Here is a 22,543-nt window from a genome sequence, read left to right on the forward strand (position 1 = left end):
CCTCTTTCTTCCGTCCTTCCTTTTTGTTGGTATAAACCTTTGCTGAGCACTGTGAAAAATCGCTTGGAAGGTTCTCCACTGTTCCTCAACTGTTCCACCATAAAGTCTTAGCTCCCAGTCTACCTTAGCTAGTTCTTCTCTCATCCCCTTGTAATCTCCTTTGTTTAAACACAAAACACTAGTATTTGATTTTACTTTCTCACCCTCCATCTGTATTTTAAATTCCACCATATTGTGATCGCTCCTTCCGAGAGGATCCCTAACTATGAGATCATGAATCAATCCTGTCTCATTACACAGGACAAGATCTAGGACCGCTTGTTCCCTTGTAGGTTCCATTACATACTGTTCTAGGAAACTATCGCGGATACATTCTATAAACTCCTCCTCACGGTTGCCTTGACCGACCTGGTTAAACCAATCGACATGTAGATTAAAATCCCCCATGATAACTGCTGTACCATTTCTACATGCATCAGTTATTTCTTTGTTTATTGCCTGCCCCACCATCACGTTACTATTTGGTGGCCGATAGACTACTCCTATCAGTGACTTTTTCGCCTTACTATTCCTGATTTCCACCCAAATGGATTCAACCTTATCCTCCATAGCACCGATGTCATCCCTTACTATTGCCCGGATGTCATCCTTAAATAACAGAGCAACACCACCTCCCTTACCATCCACTCTGTCCTTCCGAATAGTTTGATACCCTCGGATATTTAACTCCCAGTCGTGACCATCCTTTAACCATGTTTCAGTAATGGCCACTAAATCATAGTCATTCACGATGATTTGTGCCACCAACTCATTTACTTTATTCCGAATACTACGAGCATTCAGGTAAAGTACACTTATGTTGGTTTTTGTACCTTGTACTGTCGCCCTTATGGATTTCTGACTATGTCTTCTCTGCCTTGCACTTTTCCCCTTACTTCCTTTTGTTTCTGTCCCTGTTTTACTACCTTCCAACTTCCTGCATTGGTTCCCATTCCCCTGCCACATTAGTTTAAACCCTCCCCAACAGCTCTAGAAAACACCCCCCCTAGGACATCGGTTCCAGTCCTGCCCAAGTGCAGACCGTCCAGTTTGTACTGGTCCCACCTCCCCCAGAACCGGTCCCGATGCCCCAGGAATTTGAATCCCTCCCTCTTGCACCATCTCTCGAGCCACGCATTCATCTTATCTATCCTGACATTCCTACTCTGACTAGCTCGTGGCACTGGTAGCAATCCTGAGATTACTACCTTTGAGGTCCTACTTTTTAGTTTAACTCCTAACTCCCTGAATTCCGCTTGTAGGACCTCATCCCGTTTTTTACCTATATTGTTGGTGCCTATGTGCACCACGACAGCTGGCTGTTCACCCCCCCCCCCCCCCCCCCCCCCCCCCCCCCCCCCCCCCCCCCCCCCCCAGAATGTCCTGCAGCTGCGAGACATCCTTGACCCTTGCACCAGGGAGGCAACATACCATCCTGGAGTCTCGATTGCGTCCACAGAACCGCCTGTCTATTCCCCTTACGATCGAGTCCCCTATCACTATAGCCCTGCCATTTTTCTTCCTGCCCTGCTGTGCAGCAGAGCCAGCCACGGTGCCATGAACCTGGCTGCTGCTGCCTTCCCCTGGTGAGCCATCTCCCTCAACAGTATCCAAAGCGGTATATCTGTTTTGCAGGGAGATGACCGCAGGGGACACCTGCACTGCCTTCCTACTCTTGCTCTTTCTTTTGGTCACCCATTTTCTATCTCCCTCAGTAACCTTCACCTGCGGTGTGACCAACTCGCTAAACGTGCTATCCACGACCTCCTCAGCATCGCAGATGCTCCAAAGTGAATCCATCCGCAGCTCTAGAGCCGTCAAGAGGTCTAACAAGAGCTGCAACTGAACACACTTCTTGCACGTGAAGGAGCCAGGGGCAGTGGACGTGTCCCTGAGCTCCCACATCGCACACGAAGAAAGGAAGTAAATGGAGTTAAAATGTAGATCAGCTGTGATCTGATGGAATGGTGGAGCATAATTGAGAGACTGAGTAGCCCACTTCTATTTCTTTGCATACATTTTGTTGGTACTGATAATTTGCCAAACAAAAATGACCAAGATTTTTGAAAGAGTTAAGGATGTAAAGGTTTTGTTCAGTAAACCTTTTGACTTCCATTCAAAATGTCAAACAAATGTGTTTGGTAATGTAAATTGTCGACACTCCATTTCTGTATTTTAGGCTATATTGGAGGATCACCTTCCATCAGAGATAGTTAGCAAAATCAACCTTGTCGATTTGGCAGGCAGGTGAGTCTTTGGGTATTTTGTGCTTTTTAAGGTGTGGCTGATCTCTAATAATACAAATTTTGTCATCTGCAATCTTGTAATTGGTTAGTGGGTTGATTTGGTGGGTGAAGCCTAATCATAGAGCACACAGAGGACTGGTGCGCAGGTGGCTACCAACAGTTGGTGATGGTGGAGGCAGGGGGAATCTCCTGAATGCAGGGAAAACATCCTCTTAACAAACACCAACCGCCACTGATAATCATAGAATTTACAGTGCAGAAGGAGGCCATTCGGCCCATCGAGTCAGCACCGGCTCTTGGAAACAGCACCCTACCCAAGGTCAACACCTCCACCCTATCCCCATAACCCAGTAACCCCATCCAACACTAAGGGCAATTTTGGACACTAAGGGCAATTTATCATGGCCAATCCACCTAACCTGCACATCTTTGTGACTGTGGGAGGAAACCGGAGCACCCGGAGGAAACCCACGCAGACACAGGGAGGATGTGCAGACTCCGCACAGACAGTGACCCAAGCCGGAATCGAATCTGGGACCCTGGAGCTGTGAAGCGATTGTGCTATCCACGATGCTACCGTGCTGCCCCTTTAAAAAATAAAAAATATTTTTTAATAAGTGCTATATCCAGCCACCTCCTGAATATATTCAAAGTTTTAGCATCAACTACTTCCTGTGATAATGAATTCCACAGACTCACCACTCTGGGTGAAGAAATGTCTCCTGATCCCTGTCCGAAATGGTTTACCCATAATCCTCAGACTGTGACCCCTGGTTCTGGACACACCCACCATTGGTAACATCTTCCCTGTATCTACCCTGTCTAGTCCTGTTAGAATTTTCAAGTCTCTATGAGATCTCCCCTCATTCTTCTGAACTCTAGCGAGAACAATCCCAACCCAGTCAATCTTTCCTCGTAGGAAAGTCCCGCCATCCTTGGAATCAGTCTGGTAAACCTTCACTGCACTCCCTCGAGCAAGAACATCCTTCCTCAGAGAAGGAGACCAAAATTGCACAACTCCAGGTGTGGCCTCACCAAGGCCCTGCTTCTATACTCGAAACCTCTCGCAATGAAGGCCAACATACCATTAGCCTTCTTTACAGCCTGCTGAACCTGCATGCTTACCTTCAGTGACTGGTGCACAAGGACACCTAGGTGCCGCTGCACAGGTCCCGCTGCACACTTCCCTCTCCCAATTTAGAACCATTCAGATAGTAATCTGCCTTCCTGTTTTTGCTTCCAAAGAGAATAACCTCACACTTATCCAAATTGTACTGCATCTGCCATTGATTTGCCCAATCGCCCAAACTGTCCAGATCATGTTGTGGGATCCCTGCATCCTCGTCACAGTTTACCCTCCCACCCAACGTGGTAATCTGCAAACTTTGAGATGTTACATTTTATTCCCTCATCCAAATCATTAATATATATTGTGAATATCTGGGGTCCCAGTACCGATCCTTGTGGTACCCCACTAGTTACTGCCTGCCAATTTGAAAAAGGACCCATTAATCCCTACTCTTTGTTTCCTCTCTGCCAATCAGTTTTCTATCCACCTCAATACACTTCCCCAATCCATGCGCTTTAATTTTGCACAATAATCTCTTATGCAGGACTTTGTCAAACGCCTTCTGAAAGTCACCAACCACCACCTAACTAACTCAAGTGGTGAAGTCTCGGATTTCAGCCTTTCCTGGAAAATCTGGACAACCCTCAATTGCTTGAGGACTAGCCGGGGAGCTTGTGGCCATTACTCAACAAGTGGAACATTAAGAACAGCTCCAATTGTCACCTGGCCATCCAAGTTAGACCATCATCCATATCCTGAACTGCTGCGGTTGACTGTCTGTGGAGTTTGCGTTTTCTCCCCATGTGCCCGTGGGTTTCCTCCGGCTGCTCCCGTTTCTGCCACTGTCCAAAGATGTGCAGATTCAGTTGATTGGACATTTTAAATTGCCCCTCGTGTCCAAAAGGTTAGATGGGATTACAGGGATAGGGTGGAGGTGTGAGCTTAAGTTGGGTGCTATTTCCAAGAGCCGGTGCAGACTCGATGGGTCAAATGGCCTCCTTCTGCACTGTAAATTCTATGATTCTCTGTACACAGCTACCTCACCTCAAGTCAGAGGAAGCCGCGGGAAGTCATAGCTGCCAAACCTAGGAAGCTTATTGCCCCGTGGTTCTCTTCAGCCCTTTATTGAAGCCCCACTAAGCAACCATGCAGATTTACCTGTGAGCCCCCAAAGATGCGGAGCTGCTCCACAAGAACTGTACCAGCTTCACTGCACTCATCTTCAAGCTCCCCTTGGAGTTCGGCTTGCCAGGTGTATGCCTTTTGAGTTCAGTCGTACATCGTGCCATTCTGACATCACGCCGCCGTGGGAGTTCAATTTGAAATGGATGTATAGGGTGGGATTCTCCCCTTACCGGCACCAAGGAGTGGCGTGAACCACTCCAGCCTCGGGCAGCCCGGAAGGTGTGGAAACCTCTGCACCTTCAGGGGCTCAGCCGGCGCCAGCGGGGTTGGTGCCGCGCCAGCCGACGCCGAAAGGCTTGGCGCTGCTCCAACCGGTGCCGAAGGGCCTCCGCCGGCCGGCACCAGTTGGCGCATACCCGGGAGCTCCAGCGTGTGCTGGCGTCATCCCAGCCCATGCGCAGGCGGGTTCTTCTCCGCGCCGGCCATTGCGGACCGTTACACCGGCCAGTGCGGTGGGCCCCGATCGCGGGCCAGGCCACCGTGGGGGCCCCCAGTTCCCCTGGAGGACTCCGCAGGCCGCCCGCAGGGCCAGGTCCCGCCGGTACGGACCTGGTGTATTTCACGCCGGCGAGAACCGCCGAAAATGTGCGGCCACTCGGCCCATTGCGGGCCGGAGAATCGCTGGGGGGGCGGGGGGTTGCTTGCCAACGGCCCCCGACTGGCGTGGCGCGATTCCCACCCCCGCCGATTCTCCAGCCCGGCGGGGGGTTGAAGAATCTCGCCCATGATTCCGGCAAATTGGTCCAATAATGCTGTGCAATATATTGGAATGATGTTCCCAACATTGCACAGCTGGAAAAGCGGCCTGCCACTGCTGGGGGGAGGGAGTGATCATGCCCTGCATTTATGCCATTGGGAAATGCATAGAGGGCCTTCTCACGATATTTTCTAGTTGCGCTGTCAAACATGCCCGCCATGAATGGGAGCAGAGAATCCCGACCACTGTCAACTGAAGCTGTCGAATGCATTGTTAACCTTAATGTTGATCTATAGCAGCTTCCCCAGCCATACAAACATATATTGAGTGTATTAATGGCACCTGCACCTCAGCCAGACAAAAGAGAAATGAAATTAAAATTGCTTATTGTCACGAGTAGGCTTTAATGAAGTTACTGTGAAAAGCCCCTAGTCGCCACATTCCGGCGCCTGTCCGGGGAGGCTGGTACGGGAATCGAACCGTGCTGCTGGTCTGCTTGGTCTGCTTTAAAAGCCAGCGATTTAGCTCAGTGAGCTAAACCAGTGAGCTAAACCAGAGAGAAATGAGAATTATTTTTTTTAATCAACTTATTTTACAGATTGTATATTCTCAACAGAAAACTAAATATGCAATGTTGAATAATTTCTATTTAACTATATTCAAGTGTATGAAGAGCAGAACTGGATATTGAGAGAAGTACACAATGCGGAATTTAACTTTCCTTAGTCTATAGTTTTGACAAACTGTAGTACATCATGAAGCTTTTAATAAAAAAATAATGTAATTATGCCCTCTAATGGCTTAGTTGTAACTTGATGTAAGTAGTAAGGATTTATTCAGTTTGAGTCGCAAAGGAATCTATTTATTTCTCTTTAATTCAATTGTTTTTTTCCAGTGAGAGAGCAGATCCAAATTTCTGCAAGGATAGGATCACAGAAGGATCAAACATTAACAAGTCACTGGTTACTCTGGGAATAGTCATTTCCACTTTAGGTGAGATGTTGCTGCAAACCTTTAAACCGCTCGGCATCAGGTACTGGTGGTATGATTTTTAAAATTAGAAATACCTTTGATTTTAAGATTACAGTAAATATATTGTTGAACAGAAGAAGGAGGATATTCTTGAAAGAAACAAAAATTGCATTTATCTAGCAACCTTTCACATCCCAAAGCACTCCACAGCAAATTAAGTACTTTGGTAGTGTACCCTCATGTATTCATAAAAGCTTGCAGCAAGGAAGGTCATCCATCTGTCAGGCCTGAAAGAGCTGTCCAGCTTAGTCCCCCACCTGAGCTTTTCCTCCCAATCCTGAAAGTAAATCACATTTGTGTGCATGTCCAATTGCCTTTCAAGATACCTATGGAATCTGATTACACTGCCCGATAAAGCAGATTATTTTTCATCTGTAACCTCTGGTTACTGACCCAATTGCTCAAGGAGGAATTCCTCCCTACTTGGTCCAAAACAAACCCTCATAATTTTGAGTAGCTCTATTAGGAATCCCCTGTAACCCCTTCTAGCAACAGAAATTAGTTTTGAAAGAGAACTTCAAAGGATAGCCTTGTGATGAATGAAAAATTGGTTACCCAGTGGCGGATCAGGAAGCAAGAGTTAACAAAATCAGCAAAACATGATTTACTGATAAATTCAGAGCTACACTTCAAAAAAGATCATTGTTACCTGCAGACGGGATATGATCATGAGTGAAAGGATTGAAATCTATTCTTCAATGCTTCATATCAGTAGAAAGAAACACAAGAATATTTTCCTCTTAATGTTTACTGACAAACATGCCGTAAATCAGGCACAAATTGAATGGAAAAGATATTCCAAGTAGAAGTTGTTACCATAATTTTTCAAACCTCAGCGACAGAGGAACCTGACACATTGTGGTGAATATTCACAACAACATGCTAGATGCCAAAATTCTTGTAAATGCCCATTTATTTGTGCCATTTATTAGAACTGCTGTCAATCAATGGCAAATAGCAAGGAAGTGACGAGAAGCTTTTTTTAACTTAGTTGTTAAATTCATCAGACAGATATCAGCTTGCTTAATCTTACACTTAGTAGATAAGGGGCTTCTCCATCAGAGTCCCACACGCAATGTCAGATCTGTATCTCATTTTGTTTTTTGTTTCAGCGATCCTTGAAAAGCAGATGGTTTGCCCCTTATTCAGCCCAACATTCCCCTCTTAGTCAATATCACTGGAAACTGCAATAACTGGTTACCCATTTTATTACTGTTTGTGAGATTTTAAAAAAAAATATTTTCTGGGATGTGGGTGTTGCTGACAAAGCCAACATTTGTTACCCATCGGTCATCAATCGGCCATCAACTGAATGCAAGACAGGCCAGGGAAGGATTTTCTTCTGTAAAGGGAATTGGTGAACCAAGTGAGTTTCTAAACAGCATTTGCTGATCGATGTCATGGTCACCATTACTGAGACTAGCTTTATATTCCAGATTTATTGAATTTAAATTCCACCAACTGCCACATTAACCTATGTCCTGAGTCTGTGGATTACTCGTTCAGTGAGATTATCACTACAGTACACCACCATCTCCCTGGGACAGACATTGCATTGATCTGTTCAGCAATCACATTGCTGTTTGTGGGAGCTTGTCACTTGCAAATTAGCTGCCACGTTTGTTGCATAAAACAGCAACTACAATTCAAAAGTACTTCATTGGCTATAAACCACTTGGCAACATACTGAGGTTGTGAAAATTGCTATTCAAATGCAAATTTTTTATTTCTATTTGTCTGCATTAAAAACAATTCAATTTCAAAGCTAACCCGTGTGGGTTGATGTTCAGTGTAAGAAAACCACATGTGCTGTGTCATTTCAAGTAAATACTCATTAATGAATGCAATTTTTTTACAATTATGTAGCACAAAATTCCCAGATGTCCAGCAGCTGCCAGAGTATAAACAGTGTGGTGAGCGAAGGAGATAATGGAAGCCATTCCGGTACATATTCAGGGAACAACAGACGCCAGTGTTATGTTCCTTACCGTGATTCAGTCCTCACCTGGCTTCTCAAGGACAGCCTTGGAGGGAATTCTAAAACCATCATGATTGCAAGTGAGTGTCCTGGTCTTTTCAAAATTCAACTTAATGTAACAACGGGAAAAACCTGTATTTATACAGTGCCTTTAACATAAAATGTTCAACGGTGCTTTACAGGAGCATTATAAAGCAAAATGAGACGCAAAGAGATATTAACATGATGTTCAAGAGCTTGGTCAAGGATGTAGATTTTTAAAAAATAAATTTAGAGTACCCAGTTAATTTTTTCCAATTAAGGGGCAATTTAGCATGGCCAATCCACCGACTCTGCACATCTTTGGGTTGTGGGGACGAAACCCACGCAAACATGGGGAGAATGTGCGAACTCCACACAGACAGTGCCCCAGGCCAGGATCGAACCTGGGACCTCGGCGCCGTGAGGCAGCAGTGCTTTAGGATGTGGATTTTAAGGAAGAAAAGGAAGTGGTGAAATTTAGAGAAGGGATTCCAGAACTTGGGACTTGAGCAAGACTTGAATAAGTACATGAACAAGAACTTCTCAGTTGAAATCTTTTTAATCCCATTTTTTGTGTACAGGTACCTTTACTAAATGTTGCCTAAGCTATGCACTATTGCCTGAAGAAACCAAGAATGATATTGTGCAGTGCGTGTGAAAAAATAGTCCAGGGTAATATTCACACCCAATGTTTAAGTCACCATTTCTCACAGATACTATATTGCTCCACCTCATTTTCATTCCCCTTTTTATTTTCCAACCTGTTGCCTCGTAGCCCCGGGACCAGGGATTCCGGCCATGGGTCTGTGTGAAGTTTGCACATTCTCCCCGTGTCTGCCTGGGATTCTTCCGGGTGTTCCGGTTTCTTTCCACAGTCCAAAGATGTGCAGATTAGGTGGATTGGCCATGATCAATGCACGGGGCTAGGGTGGGGGAGTGGGCCAAGATAGAGTGAGGATCGGTGCAGACTTGATGGGTCGAGCAGCCTCCTTCTGCACTCTAGGGATTCTATGCATTTTTCCCTCTCCTGCATTGTTTTCCCCCCCTTAAGTTTCAGAGCATCTTCATTTGAGTAGATCTTATCATTGGGAATGGCCTGTTTCCACGTCGTCCCAGTGCCTCTCTTGGGCATCTAGTCGTTCTAGTCCACTTTTCAGCACTCCATCATAGAACCAGCCAGCCTCAATTAATTCTGAATAAAATACAAACCATGTCGTAACCTGGCCACTAGGTGGAGTATGTTACAATGCAATTCAGAAGTTGGCAAAACTGTTTTACTCTCAGAACTGTGCTTTTTTAAGCCGTAACATAGTAACGTTTTTGGTGATTATAGAATCTGTGTGCGACGTAAAATTGTGTTTGGCTAATTTTAATCCTGTGATGATTTAATTCATTATCTTGTGGTGGGAGGTTGCATTAAAAGTATTTTAAAAACACACACGTTGAAGTAAATTTGTTGCCCCTGCTACAACTTCATACACACATACTAATAGAAAGAAGTTAATTAGCTGCATCAGCCCAGATTATTTCCATTTCTGTATTGCTGACTCCTGTGACCTAGTCACAAAGTGCTAATTTTGACATTGTGACCAGGGCTATTTGGCACTTGGCTCATCAAAAGAAGCACAAATATGTTCTGGAATGTTGCTGTTCAGAATTACAATGGTTAAAAACGTTTCAACTACATCTTTCCAGGAGCCGGTGCACACTCGATGGGCCGAATGGCATCCTTCTGCACTAAATTCTATGATATTTTTCTAGATTGCTATCATGCACTGCTTAATAATTTAAAAATATTAATCAATTTGTTTGCTTTTCTTTTGATTGTGTTCTACATCAGTGCTACCAGGAATTCACTGTCTTGCATCGGTAAAGTGGAAATAATGTAAAATACCTCCCAATAGCTGAAGCTGCCTCCTTGTGTGATAAACTGTGGTGAACTCTACTATAATCTCGATTGAGACCAGTGACACGTTTAGTTTTGTTTAAAATCTGAAAATCCAATTATTTACTTCACAAAATGAATCCACAGGGTACACCATTTAAAACAAATTAATTTATTTCACCAATATCAAAGAACACAAATACTGTTAACTATGTTGTCTTAAATAAAGTGTTTCTTGGGTCTTCCGCTCCGGCAGGAGTGTCCCTTCAAATCACCATTAACCACTCCACAGTTGTAGACTTCCGTTCAATGCAGGCATTGCAAGCATATTAAACAGTAACCTTGGTACAAACTCTCCTGGTTCTAGTATCCTTTAACTCTAGAGCATTGCATCTCAACCCCTGTTCCTTAGCTTGGCTATCCTTCCAACCCACTGTAAGTAGTCCTTCAGTTAACAAGAGTTTTGAACTCTTCTAGCCAGCACACAGTTTCAACTCCTGCTGCAAGCTGACTCCAAACTAAATCCTAAAATCCTGTTTAAGGCTAGAGCCACACCCACCATCTACTCACCCCTATAATTAACCTATTATTTTTGACCGTTTTTCTTTTGTTTATCTCCGAGCCAACTTAATACTTGACTGGAACCGAGGTGCTTTACCAGAAATAATCTGCTGGAGAAACCTAATTTTTAAAGGGACCATCAGGCCAACATAAAATATAGGTTCTTCCTCATCATAAGTGTTGCGGCAATCTACTTCGACAGATCTTGGGCGCGATTCTCCGACCCCCCCCCGCAGGGTGGGAGAATCGTGGGAGTGCCGGGCGATTCCTGCTACGCTGCCCTGGCACCCGCACGCGATTTTCTCCCCCCCCCCACCCCCCCCCCCCCCCCCCCCCCACCCCCCCTCCCCCCAAAATGGCGTGCCGCGTTTTACGCTAGGCCGCTCGGAGAATCGCTGCTCACCGTTTCTAACAGTCGAGCGCCGATTCTCCGGCCCGGATTGGCCGAGTGGCCTGCCCAATCCGACCGGTTCACGCCGGCGCCAACCACACCTGGTCGCTGCCGGCGTGAACAGCGCGCGAACGCTGCATGTGCGGCCTGTTTGGGGGGGGGGGGGGAGAGAGGATCGAGCACCAGGGGGGTGCTCAGGAGGGGTCTGACCTGCGAACAGTGCCCACCGATCAGCGCCCACCGATCAGCGGGCCGGCGTCTCTAAAGGACGCACTCTTTTTCCTCCACCACCCCGCAAGATCAATCCTCCATGTATTACGGGGTGCCCGCGGGGAGGACGGCAACCATGCATGCGGTGACTTCATTTAAGCGTCGCCGGCCGCGTCATTTATGCGGCGCCGCTTTGCCGCGGGCGCCAAGGCCCGGCGCACAAAATTAATGCAACGCCGCTCCTAGCCCCCTGGGGGGTGGGGGAATAGGGGGCAAGGAGCGGCCTCCGACGCCGGAGTGAAACACTCCGGTTTTCACTCCGGCGTCGGCACTTAGTCTCCCCTTGGGAGAATCGCGCCCCTTTTCTTTTAGAATCATAGAAAGGTTACAGCACAGAAGGAGGCCATTCAGCCCATCCATGCCAGCTCGAGGAAACCCAGGTGCCCTTTCTAATCCCACCTTCCTGAAACCAGTCCCATTGCCCTGTAGCTTACAGCATTTAAAGTGCAGATTCAGGTACACTTTAAAAGAGTTTAGGGTCTCTGCCTCCACCACCAACTTGGAAAGTGAATTCCAGACTCCCACTACCCTCTGCATAAATAAGTTCTTCCTCATGTCGCCTCTACACCTTCTACCACTTATCTTGAATCCATGTCCCCTGGTTTTAGAATTCTCCACCAAGGAAGAATTATCCTGTCCATGCTATCTCTTCCCATCATAATTTGGTACAACTCAATTAAGTCACCCCTCAGCCGCCTTTGTTCAAGGAAAATAACCCCAACCTATCCAATCTCTCCTTGTAGCTACATTTTTCTAGCCCTGGCAACATTCTTGTAAACCTCTTCTGCACTCTCTCCAGAGGAATTACGTTCTTCCTGTAATGTGGTGACCAGAACTGCCCACAATATTCCAGTTGTGGCCTCACCAGTGTTCTATACAATTCCAACATTATATCCTTACTTTTATATTCTATACCTCTGCCAATGAAGGAGAGCATTCCATATGCTTTTGTTACAACCTTGTCTACTTGAACTGCTGCCTTTAGGGATCTGCCCGTCCTAGCATATTCCCATTTATTGTGTATTCCCTATAACTGTTTGATCTCCCTAAATGCATAACCTCACACTTCTCTGTGTTAAATTAACCTCTGTCCCAACACCGAGCCCTGTGGAACACCCTTGAAACAATTTTCCATTTGCAAGGGCAGCCATCGACCCTTTGTTTCCTTTTACTAAGCCAACTTTTAATCCAGTTTGTCACATTGCCCTGTATACCATGGGCAATCTGCCATGTAGGACTTTGTTAAATGCCTTGCTAAAATCCATGTACACCACATCTGCTACAATAACTTCATCAACTCTTTTTGTCACTTCTTCAAAGAATTCAATCAAATTTGTGAGGCAAGACCTTCCTTTAACAAATCCATACTGACTATTCCTGACTAGTCCATGCCTTTCTTTGTGACAGTCACTCCTATCTCTCGGGATTGATTCTACTAAATTGCCCACCACTGACGTAAAACTAACTGGCCTATGATTGTTTGGCATTTCCTTTTATCCCTTTTTAAACAATGGAACCATGCTTGCATTTCTCCAGTCCTCCGGCACCTCCCCCCTCTCTAGTGAGAATTGAAAAATGATCCTCAGAGCATCTGCTATCTCCTCCCTGATCTCCTTCAGTAGCCTCAGAAACAATCCATCTGGCCCTGGCGACTTATCAACTTTCAGTGTTTCCATCCCATTGAGTACTTCCTCTCTCTCTCTCTTTATGATTATCCAATCCAATATCTGTGTTCTTCCTGGACCACTACATACAAGAACAAAGAAAAGTACAGCACAGGAACAGGCCCTTCGGCCCTCCAAGCCTGTGCCGACCATGCTGCCTGTCTAAACTAAAATCTTCTGCACTTCCGGGGTCCGTATCCCTCTATTCCCATCCTATTCATGTATTTGTCAAGATGTCCCTTAAATTTGCATCATCTATTTTCTTTGTGAACACGGAGGCAAAATATTAATTTAAAACCTTTCCCACAGACTCGACATCTACACACACATTCCCTTCTTGATTTCTGATAGGTCCCACTTTTTCCTTAACTAACCAGTAATATATTGGCAAACATCTTTGGGTTTTCTTTAACTTTACTTACTAATCTTTTCTCATGCCCTCTCTTTGATTTCCTTATTTCCTTTTTTACTTTGTCCCTGCACTTCCTATATAGTGGGGCTGGTTTAGCTCACTTGGCTAAATCGCTGGCTTTTAAAGCAGACCAAGCAGGCCAGCAGCACAGTTCGATTCCCGTACCAGCCTCCCCGGACAGGTGCCGGGATGTGCCGACTAGGGACTTTTCACAGTAACTTCATTGAACTTCTTCGTGACAATAAGCGATTTTCATTTCATAATCATCTCGGCTATCTGCAGTTCTTAGTTCTTTGTGCCTATTGTACGCTTTCTTTTACTGTTTGATCTTCCCCTGTATTCCTCAAGACAACCAGGGTGGACTAGATTTGGCAGTACCACTCCTTATTCTTGGAGGGGACCTGACTACTTTGTATATTTAGGATCTTGCGTTTTAGTGCTTCCCATAGTTTTTCCATTGCTTTATCTTGTAGCAATGTCCCTTCTCGTTTCTGCAAAATTTGTCTCTGCTCCCCCCCCCCCCCCCCCAATTCAAAATGTGTACTCCTGCTTTATCTCTGTCCTTTTCCATGGTAATACTGAATCTAACTAAATTGAGATTGTTATTCCCGATATAGTTAGCAACTGTCACTTCACCCACTTTCCCTTCTTCGTTCCCCCAAGACTAGGTCTAGAATTCCATCTCCTCTCATTCGATTTGTCACTAATTGGTTGAAAAACATTTTCTGGGCATACTGCATGAATCTCTCCCTCAGTTCTCCTTATATTGTTTGAATTCCAGTTGATATTGAGATAGTTAAAGTCTCCAACGATTATTGTCCTACAGGCAGAGATTTGCCTACATATTTAATCTTCTATCCCACTTTCACTATTTGGAGGTCTGTAATATATTCTCAGTAGTGTGATTGCCCCTTTTTTATTTTTATGCTCAACCCATAAAGCCTCGTTTGTTGAACCGTTTAGTATATCATCCCTTCTCACAATGGAATTGATTCTTGCACCATTAGTGCTACTCCCCCTCTTCTTTATCTCTCACTCTATTGTGTCTGAAGACTCTATAACCAGGAATATTGAGCTGCCAATTTTGCCCCTCCTTTAGCCAGGTTTCTGTTATAGAAGTGGCATCCTGCTGCCATGTGTCTACCTGTGCCCTTAACTCCTCTACCCTGTTTGTGATACTCCTCACATTGAAGTACAAACAGTTTCACCCCACTATTTTCCCTTGCTGGACACTTTTTAAACTTTGCTTTTCCTGTAATTCCAAGTCTATCACTACATTTTTTACATCACTAGCTAATGTTCTACCTCCATTTTCCTGATCTGAATTTGACTTATCTGATCAAACTCCTGGGATCCCACCCCCTGCCAGACTAGATTGAGTACTCCCCAGGGGCATGGGAACCTGGATTGTAGTTTTGGGGTGCGAGAGATTGAGAGTAGAGAGGTCAGGAGCACAGTTTTGACTTCGCAGGAGGGCGGCAGTGTTCAGGTCTGTGGTTTGAAGTGTGTCTATTTCAATGCCAGGAGTATACGAAATAAGGTAGGGGAACTGGCAGCATGGGTTGGTACCTGGGACTTCGATGTTGTGGCCATTTCAGAGACATGGATAGAGCAGGGACAGGAATGGTTGTTGCAGGTTCCGGGGTTTAGGTGCTTTAGTAAGGTCAGAGAAGGGGGCAAAAGAGGGGGAGGTGTGGCGCTGCTAGTCAAGGACAGTATTACGGTGGTAGAAAGGATACAAGATGGGGACTCTTCTTCCGAGGTAGTATGGGCTGAGGTTAGAAACAGGAAAGGAGAGGTCACCCTGTTGGGAGTTTTCTATAGGCCACCTAATAGTTCTAGAGATGTAGAGGAAAGGATGGCGAAGATGATTCTGGAAAAGAGCGAAAGTAACAGGGTAGTTGTTATGGGAGACTTTAACTTTCCTAATATTGACTGGAAAAGATATAGTTCGAGTACATTGGATGGGTCGTTCTTTGTACAATGTGTGCAGGAGGGTTTTCTGACACAATATGTTGACAGGCCAACAAGAGGTGAGGCCACTTTGGATTTGGTTTTGGGTAATGAACCAGGCCAGGTGTTAGATCTGGAGGTAGGTGAACACTTTGGAGACAGTGACCACAATTCGGTGACCTTTACGTTAGTGATGGAAAGGGATAAGTATACCCCGCAGAGCAAGAGTTATAGCTGGGGGAAGGGCAATTACGATGCCATTAGACATGACTTAGGATGTGTTGGTTGGAGAAGTAGGCTGCAAGGGTTGGGCACACTGGATATGTGGAGCTTGTTCAAGGAACAGCTATTGCATGTTCTTGATAAGTACGTACCAGTCAGGCAGGGAGGAATGGGTCGAGCGAGGGAACCGTGGTTTACCAAAGAAGTGGAATCTCTTGTTAAGAGGAAGAAGGAGGCCTATGTGAAGTTGAGGCGTGAAGTTTCAGTTGGGGCGCTTGATAGTTACAAGGAAGCGAGTAAGGATCTAAAGAGAGAGCTGAGACAAGCAAGGAGGGGACATGAGAAGTCTTTGGCAGGTAGGATCAAGGAAAACCCAAAAGCTTTCTATAGGTATGTCAGGAATAAAAGAATGACTAGGGTAAGAGTAGGGCCAGTCAAGGACAGTGGTGGGAAGTTGTGTGTGGAGGCTGAGGAGATAAGTGAGATACTGAATGAATACTTTTTGTCAGTATTCACTCAAGAAAAAGATAATATTGTGGAGGAGAATGCTGAGACCCAGGCTATTAGAATAGATGGCATTGAGGTGCATAGGGAAGAAGTGTTGGCAATTCTGGACAAGGTGAAAATAGATAAGTCCCCGGGGCCGGATGGGATTTATCCTAGGATTCTCTGGGAAGCCAGGGAAGAGATTGCTGAGCCTTTGGCTTTGATTTTTAGGTCATCATTGGCTACAGGAATAGTGCCAGAGGACTGGAGGATAGCAAATGTGGTCCCTTTGTTCAAGAAGGGGAGGAGAGATAACCCCGGTAACTATAGGCCGGTGAGCCTAACGTCTGTGGTGGGTAAAGTCTTGGAGAGGATTATAAAAGATACGATTTATAATCATCTAGATAGGAATAATATGATTAGGGATAGTCAGCATGGTTTTGTGAAGGGTAGGTCATGCCTCACAAACCTTATCGAGTTCTTTGAGAAGGTGACTGAACAGGTAGACGAGGGTAGAACAGTTGATGTGGTGTATATGGATTTCAGTAAAGCGTTTGATAAGGTTCCCCACGGTCGGCTATTGCAGAAAATACGGAGGCTGGGGATTGAGGGTGATTTAGAGATGTGGATCAGAAATTGGCTAGTTGAAAGAAGACAGAGAGTGGTAGTTGATGGGAAATGTTCAGAATGGAGTTCAGTTACGGGTGGCGTACCACAAGGATCTGTTCTGGGGCCGTTGCTGTTTGTCATTTTTATAAATGACCTAGAGGAGGGCGCAGAAGGATGGGTGAGTAAATTTGCAGACGACACTAAAGTCGGTGGAGTTGTAGACAGTGCGGAAGGATGTTGCAGGTTACAGAGGGACATAGATAAGCTGCAGAGCTGGGCTGAGAGGTGGCAAATGGAGTTTAATGTGGAGAAGTGTGAGGTGATTCACTTTGGAAAGAATAACAGGAATGCGGAATATTTGGCTAATGGTAAAATTCTTGGTAGTGTGGATGAGCAGAGGGATCTCGGTGTCCATGTACATAGATCCCTGAAAGTTGCCACCCAGGTTGATAGGGTTGTGAAGAAGGCCTATGGTGTGTTGGCCTTTATTGGTAGAGGGATTGAGTTCCGGAGCCATGAGGTCATGATGCAGCTGTACCAAACTCTGGTACGGCCGCATTTGGAGTATTGCGTACAGTTCTGGTCGCCTCATTATAGGAAGGACGTGGAAGCTTTGGAACGGGTGCAGAGGAGATTTACCAGGATGTTGCCTGGTATGGAGGGAAAATGTTATGAGGAAAGGCTGATGGACTTGAGGTTGTTTTCGTTAGAGAGAAGAAGGTTAAGAGGTGACTTAATAGAGGCATACAAAATGATCAGAGGGTTAGATAGGGTGGACAGCGAGAGCCTTCTCCCGCGGATGGAGGTGGCTAGCACGAGGGGACATAGCCTTAAATTGAGAGGTAATAGATATAGGACAGAGGTCAGAGGTGGGATTTTTACGCAAAGAGTGGTGAGGCCGTGGAATGCCCTACCTGCAACAGTAGTGAACTCGCCAACATTGAGGGCATTAAAAAATTTATTGGATAAGCATATGGATGATAAGGGCATAGTGTAGGTTAGATGGCCTTTAGTTTTTTTTTTCCATGTCGGTGCAACATCGAGGGCCGAAGGGCCTGTACTGCGCTGTATCGTTCTATGTTCTAACTAGCAAATCCCCCACCAGGACATTGGTCCCAGCTCTGCATGAGCACAACCTGTCTGGTTTGTGCAGGTTCCACCTTCCCCACAACCGGTCCCAGTGTCTCAAGAATATGAATCCCTACCGGCTACACCATCTCTCCAGCCAGGCATTCCATACTATCTTATCCCTTCTCTCCCGCGCAGGGAACTGCGAGTAGTCCTGAGATTGCTACATTTGAGATCCTGCATTTTAGTGTATCTCTTAACTTCCTGTACTTGGCTTGCAGGTCCTCGTTCCATTGTTTACCAATGCCGTTGGTACCAGCCACTGGCTGTTCGCCATCCCTCCCCAGAATACCCTGCAGCCACTCCGTGACATCCCAGACCCTGGCACTAGGGAAGTAACATACAATCCTGATTCATGTTTGTGGCCACAGATCGATCTGTCTGTGCCCCGATCTATTCAATCCCCGATCACTATCACCCTGCCACTTGTTTTTCTCCCACCCATCTGAGCAGCAGAGCCACCCACGGTGCCATGAACTTGGCTGCTGTTACTTTTCCCTGAGAGCCCCCCACAATAGTATCTAAAGCGGTTTATCTATTTTGTTGTTTTTCAGTCTAAACAGAGCTGACTTGTGACAATAAGCGATTATTATTATTATGAAGCCATTGTTTATTCTTGTTTTTGTATCTCCTCTTGATGTACAATATGATCATTACAGCATATGTTTTTTGACTACAGCAATCTCACCTGCAAGCACAAGTTATAGTGAAACTATCAGCACCTTAAGATATGCAGCACATGCAAAGAATATTATCAATAAACCCCGTGTGAATGAGGTGAGGAATTTGTGATTGTTTGCCAGGTCACTACTTTCAAGCTATGTCTTTTCTGTTCTCTTTTAAAGTAACCACTCTTCCACATGGGTCAATTGGTTATTTTGGTGTTGAGTATTGGATTGCCCGTTTGAAGGGTGAAGGCATCATGCCTGTGCTAGATTAATAAGGGCAGTTGCACTGACTCTCGACAATCTTTGACCTATGGATGGGAAAGATCAGCCCTGGTTTCTGCTCCCTGGTCACTATTCAATAACCTCTGATGGGGTGTGGGAGTGTGTGAACAATGTGTTAGTTTAGGATCTGGCTCAGCTATGATGCTGTTTTTACTCCCAATACTTTCTGACACATGAAGAATGACTGCTGGGTAAAATACTAGAAATGTGGCCAGCACCAACGACAAGTTACAATAAATAGTCTCAACATAAGTAAATGTCTAATGGTGCGACACAGAATAGTTATTGGACAACATTTAATATCGAGCCACATAAGTAGGGCAAGTGACCAAAAGCTTGGCCAATGAGGTAGACTTTTGGCTTAAAGGAGAAGTGAGAGACAGCGGTTTGGGGAGAGAATTTCAGAGCTTCGGTCCAAAGGAGCTGAAGCCATTGATGGAATGATTTAAATCAGGATGCACAAGGATCCAAAACTAGAGAAATGAAGGGCACTCTGAGCATTGTCGGAGCACCAGGGAAATGGTACTGTAGCATGAGACTGTTTTTTTTAAAAATAGAATATTAGCCGTGGTAACCGTAAGTGAAATCACTGTCTCCCAATTGGAATTGTTTTGTATATGGTCGATACAAAATGTATTTTATACAATTATACTGGACATAATTTCAATGTCTTAAGAGTCCCCTTAACCCTTTTCAGGATGCTAATGTAAAGTTGATTAGAGAACTACGTGAGGAGATCAACCGATTAAAAACCATGCTCATGAATTTTGAATTGGTAGGTAATAAATTCTCCCCTAATGTCATAGAGAAAATAATAAGTTGTATATTAAATGCATCGTCTTATTTATTATTCTTTATTTATTATTCATTACTACCATGTTAAAAAGCATCAAATCTGATTAAAGAAATTATTTGTGAAAATGTATTTCAAATACTCTCTTGACCGTAGTTTGGTTAAAGCCTTTCAAGAATACATTAATTAAATATCAGTGATCGTTGCCCCTGGAGATTTACTTATGCTATGAGTTCTGGAAAATATGGATAAATAAATATCCCGCTTCACAATTCTTGATAATGAAGTCGTATATGTGGCCACCTGGTGCTCTGTGTATTAACTTTTCTTGTAATAAGCAACAACTTGCATTCATGTCACACCGTTAAAACAGTATAATGTTCCAAGGTGCTTCACAAGAACAAAAACCTGGTTGATTTTCTCAGCTCCTCATCTCTTCATTAAGATACAGAAAATGGTGTGTAATGCCGCTGTACTTTTCCTCTGTGGCCTTTTGACCTACTGGACACATTGTCATTGGCAGGGTGGGTTTAGCTTTCCTTGCAGTTGACAAGGTGGATAAAAACAATAATCTTGGAAAGAAAGAAGGAAGGACTTCCATCTGTAGAGTAGCTTTCACATCATCAGGGTGCTCTAAAATGCTTCATAAACAGTGTATTACTTTTGAAGTACAGTTATTGCTGTTTTGTAGGTAAATAGAGCAGCCAGTTTACGCACAGCAAGGCCACATACAGAAGTTAGATAAGTGATTTATTAAACACTTGGTAGTATTCGTTGAGGGTTACAAGGAGAACACCGTTGTCCTTTTTTGAATAGTGGCATGTAGTTATTCACACTTGCCTAAGTTGGTGGACGGCAACTCCTCCCACTGCAGAACTCCCTCAGGTGAAGTAACAACCTAGATGTGGTACCCTGGAGTAGGTCTTCACTCAGATCTTTTGACTCTGGGGAATGGGTGGGTGAAGGGCAAATAATTAAATCTAACACTTCCGAGATTTAAAGTTGGTTTGGTGTGAGGGAGAGAAATATTGGACCAATTTAAATACAGAACATCTCCTATGTAATTATTTTTCAATGGTTAAATAAGAGGAGATGATCTAGGTTTGTCCAATTGTTGTATTGTTAGACAAAAAATACTTGTTTTATGCTTGCCAGAAAAGCAGATAACAGGCTTATTTCAAAGCTTCTGATGGGAGAGCAGTTGTACTTAATAAACCGACCAACAGGATTGCGGGAATTTTCTAGAATGACTCTGCTGGAGTTTGCTAGGACCTTGTGTCACTCCAAGAACACTGTTGTGATGTTCCTCATTTGCTTCACTTCAATGTTCAAGTTCTTTACGCAGAGGGTGGTGGGTGCCTGGAACGCATTGCCGGCGGAGGTGGTAGAGGTGGGCACGATAATGTAATTTAAGATGTATCTAGACAGATACATGAATGGGCAGGGAGCAGAGGGATACAGATCCTTTGAAAATAGGCGACAGTTTTAGATAGAGGATCTGGATTGGCGCAGGCTTGGAGGGCTGAAGGGCCTGTTCCTGTGCTGTAATATTTCTTTGTTCTTTGATCCTGTGAGTTGTGCAGCTGGATTGTGTACTCGATCAATTTAGCACGAAAGCTAAAATAATCTATAATGCTGTTTTGCAGCGAAACTTCAGTCCTTCTTTAAGCGATGAGAAAGATGGAAGCCTAACAGAAATGTTACTTCAAAATGAACTCAAGGTTAGTTCTGTTCTTCATATGAAACAAAATAAGATAAGATAGGTAAACTAGTGGCACAAATAGAGGTAAGTGGTTTAGGTCTGATCACAAGTACATAGTTACAAGGTAACCAGGGTTGAGAAAAAAGATTCCAGGATACACAATATTTTGAAAAGATAGATAGAAAGGAAAAGGAGGAGGGGTAGCCCTGATATGAAAGAATGACAAGGGTATGTGAGAAAGAATCTTGGCTAAGAAGAGATTAGGAATGGGAAGGCTCAAAACACTGGTGCAAGTTGTTTATGGACCTCCTCGCAGTAGCTATTCCTTTGGAAAGAGCATTAAACCAAAGATTATTGGAGCTTTTAACAAAAATAGATTGTGTTGTGATCTAGCCAATGTTAATTGCATGCAAACCAAATCCTAAAGGGACACTTATTCTGTGTAGCACACCTCTTTTCTGTTTATATTTCAATGATAAAAAAACACATTTACTGAATTCAAAAGATACAAATTCCAGGAACACTTTTGGTATTTTAAACATGAAACAAAATATTTATTAACAATAAGATTGCATTTAAACAATTAAAATTAGTTTCTCTGAACAAAAATACTTCCCACTTGTTTCTATTCACAAACTCCCCTTTAGGCAACCACCCCATATAGATGTTTAACCATAAAAATTCCAGTAATATTACCACAAGGCACAACCACTGTAGGGAACGCTTGGCACAGGGCTCCTCATTTCCTCCCACTCTGCTGTGGAAATTCAAGAAACCTCAAAACCAAACCCTAGGCAGCACAGTGGTTAGCACTCTGGCTTCACAGCACCAGGATCCCAGGTTCGATTCCTGGCTTGGGTCACTGTCTGTGCGGAGTCTGCACGTTCTCCCCATGTCTGTGTAGGTTTCCTCCGGGTGCTCTGGTTTCCTCCCACAAGTCCCGAAAGACGTGCTATTAAGTAATTTGGACATTCTGAATTCTCCCTCTATGTACCCGAACAGTCACTGGACTGCGGCGACTAGGGGCATTTTACAGTAACTTCATTGCAGTGTTAATGTAAGCCTACTTGTGACAATAAAGATAATTAAATTATTAAACCCTGCAAAACCGACTTTTCTGGGTCGTTTGGAAATCTGCCTCTTCACAGCTCTTTGCCAGCACAGGGCAGTACCCCAGGACATCTTACATGGCCACTCCAAAACACAGCTCCCAAACTTTCCTTAAGTATTATTTGGTCTCTTTATGTTTT

The 22,543-nt window shown here is 44.5% G+C and overlaps 1 protein-coding gene across 2 annotated transcripts in view; it reads left to right on the plus strand.

The window, feature by feature from the left end:
- stard9 (StAR-related lipid transfer (START) domain containing 9) overlaps nt 1-22,543 on the plus strand; it is a 391,160-nt gene that overhangs the window by 214,341 nt on the left and 154,276 nt on the right. For both annotated transcript variants that reach the window (XM_038782026.1, XM_038782033.1), the window contains exons 10-15: nt 2,219-2,286; nt 6,132-6,229; nt 8,135-8,326; nt 18,528-18,625; nt 19,496-19,573; nt 21,238-21,312. In XM_038782026.1, the coding sequence (XP_038637954.1) occupies nt 2,219-2,286; nt 6,132-6,229; nt 8,135-8,326; nt 18,528-18,625; nt 19,496-19,573; nt 21,238-21,312 (609 nt within the window). The remainder of the gene's footprint in view (nt 1-2,218; nt 2,287-6,131; nt 6,230-8,134; nt 8,327-18,527; nt 18,626-19,495; nt 19,574-21,237; nt 21,313-22,543) is intronic.

This window comes from Scyliorhinus canicula, chromosome 2 (assembly GCF_902713615.1).
Source record: "Scyliorhinus canicula chromosome 2, sScyCan1.1, whole genome shotgun sequence".
Taxonomy (NCBI): Eukaryota; Metazoa; Chordata; class Chondrichthyes; order Carcharhiniformes; family Scyliorhinidae; genus Scyliorhinus; species Scyliorhinus canicula.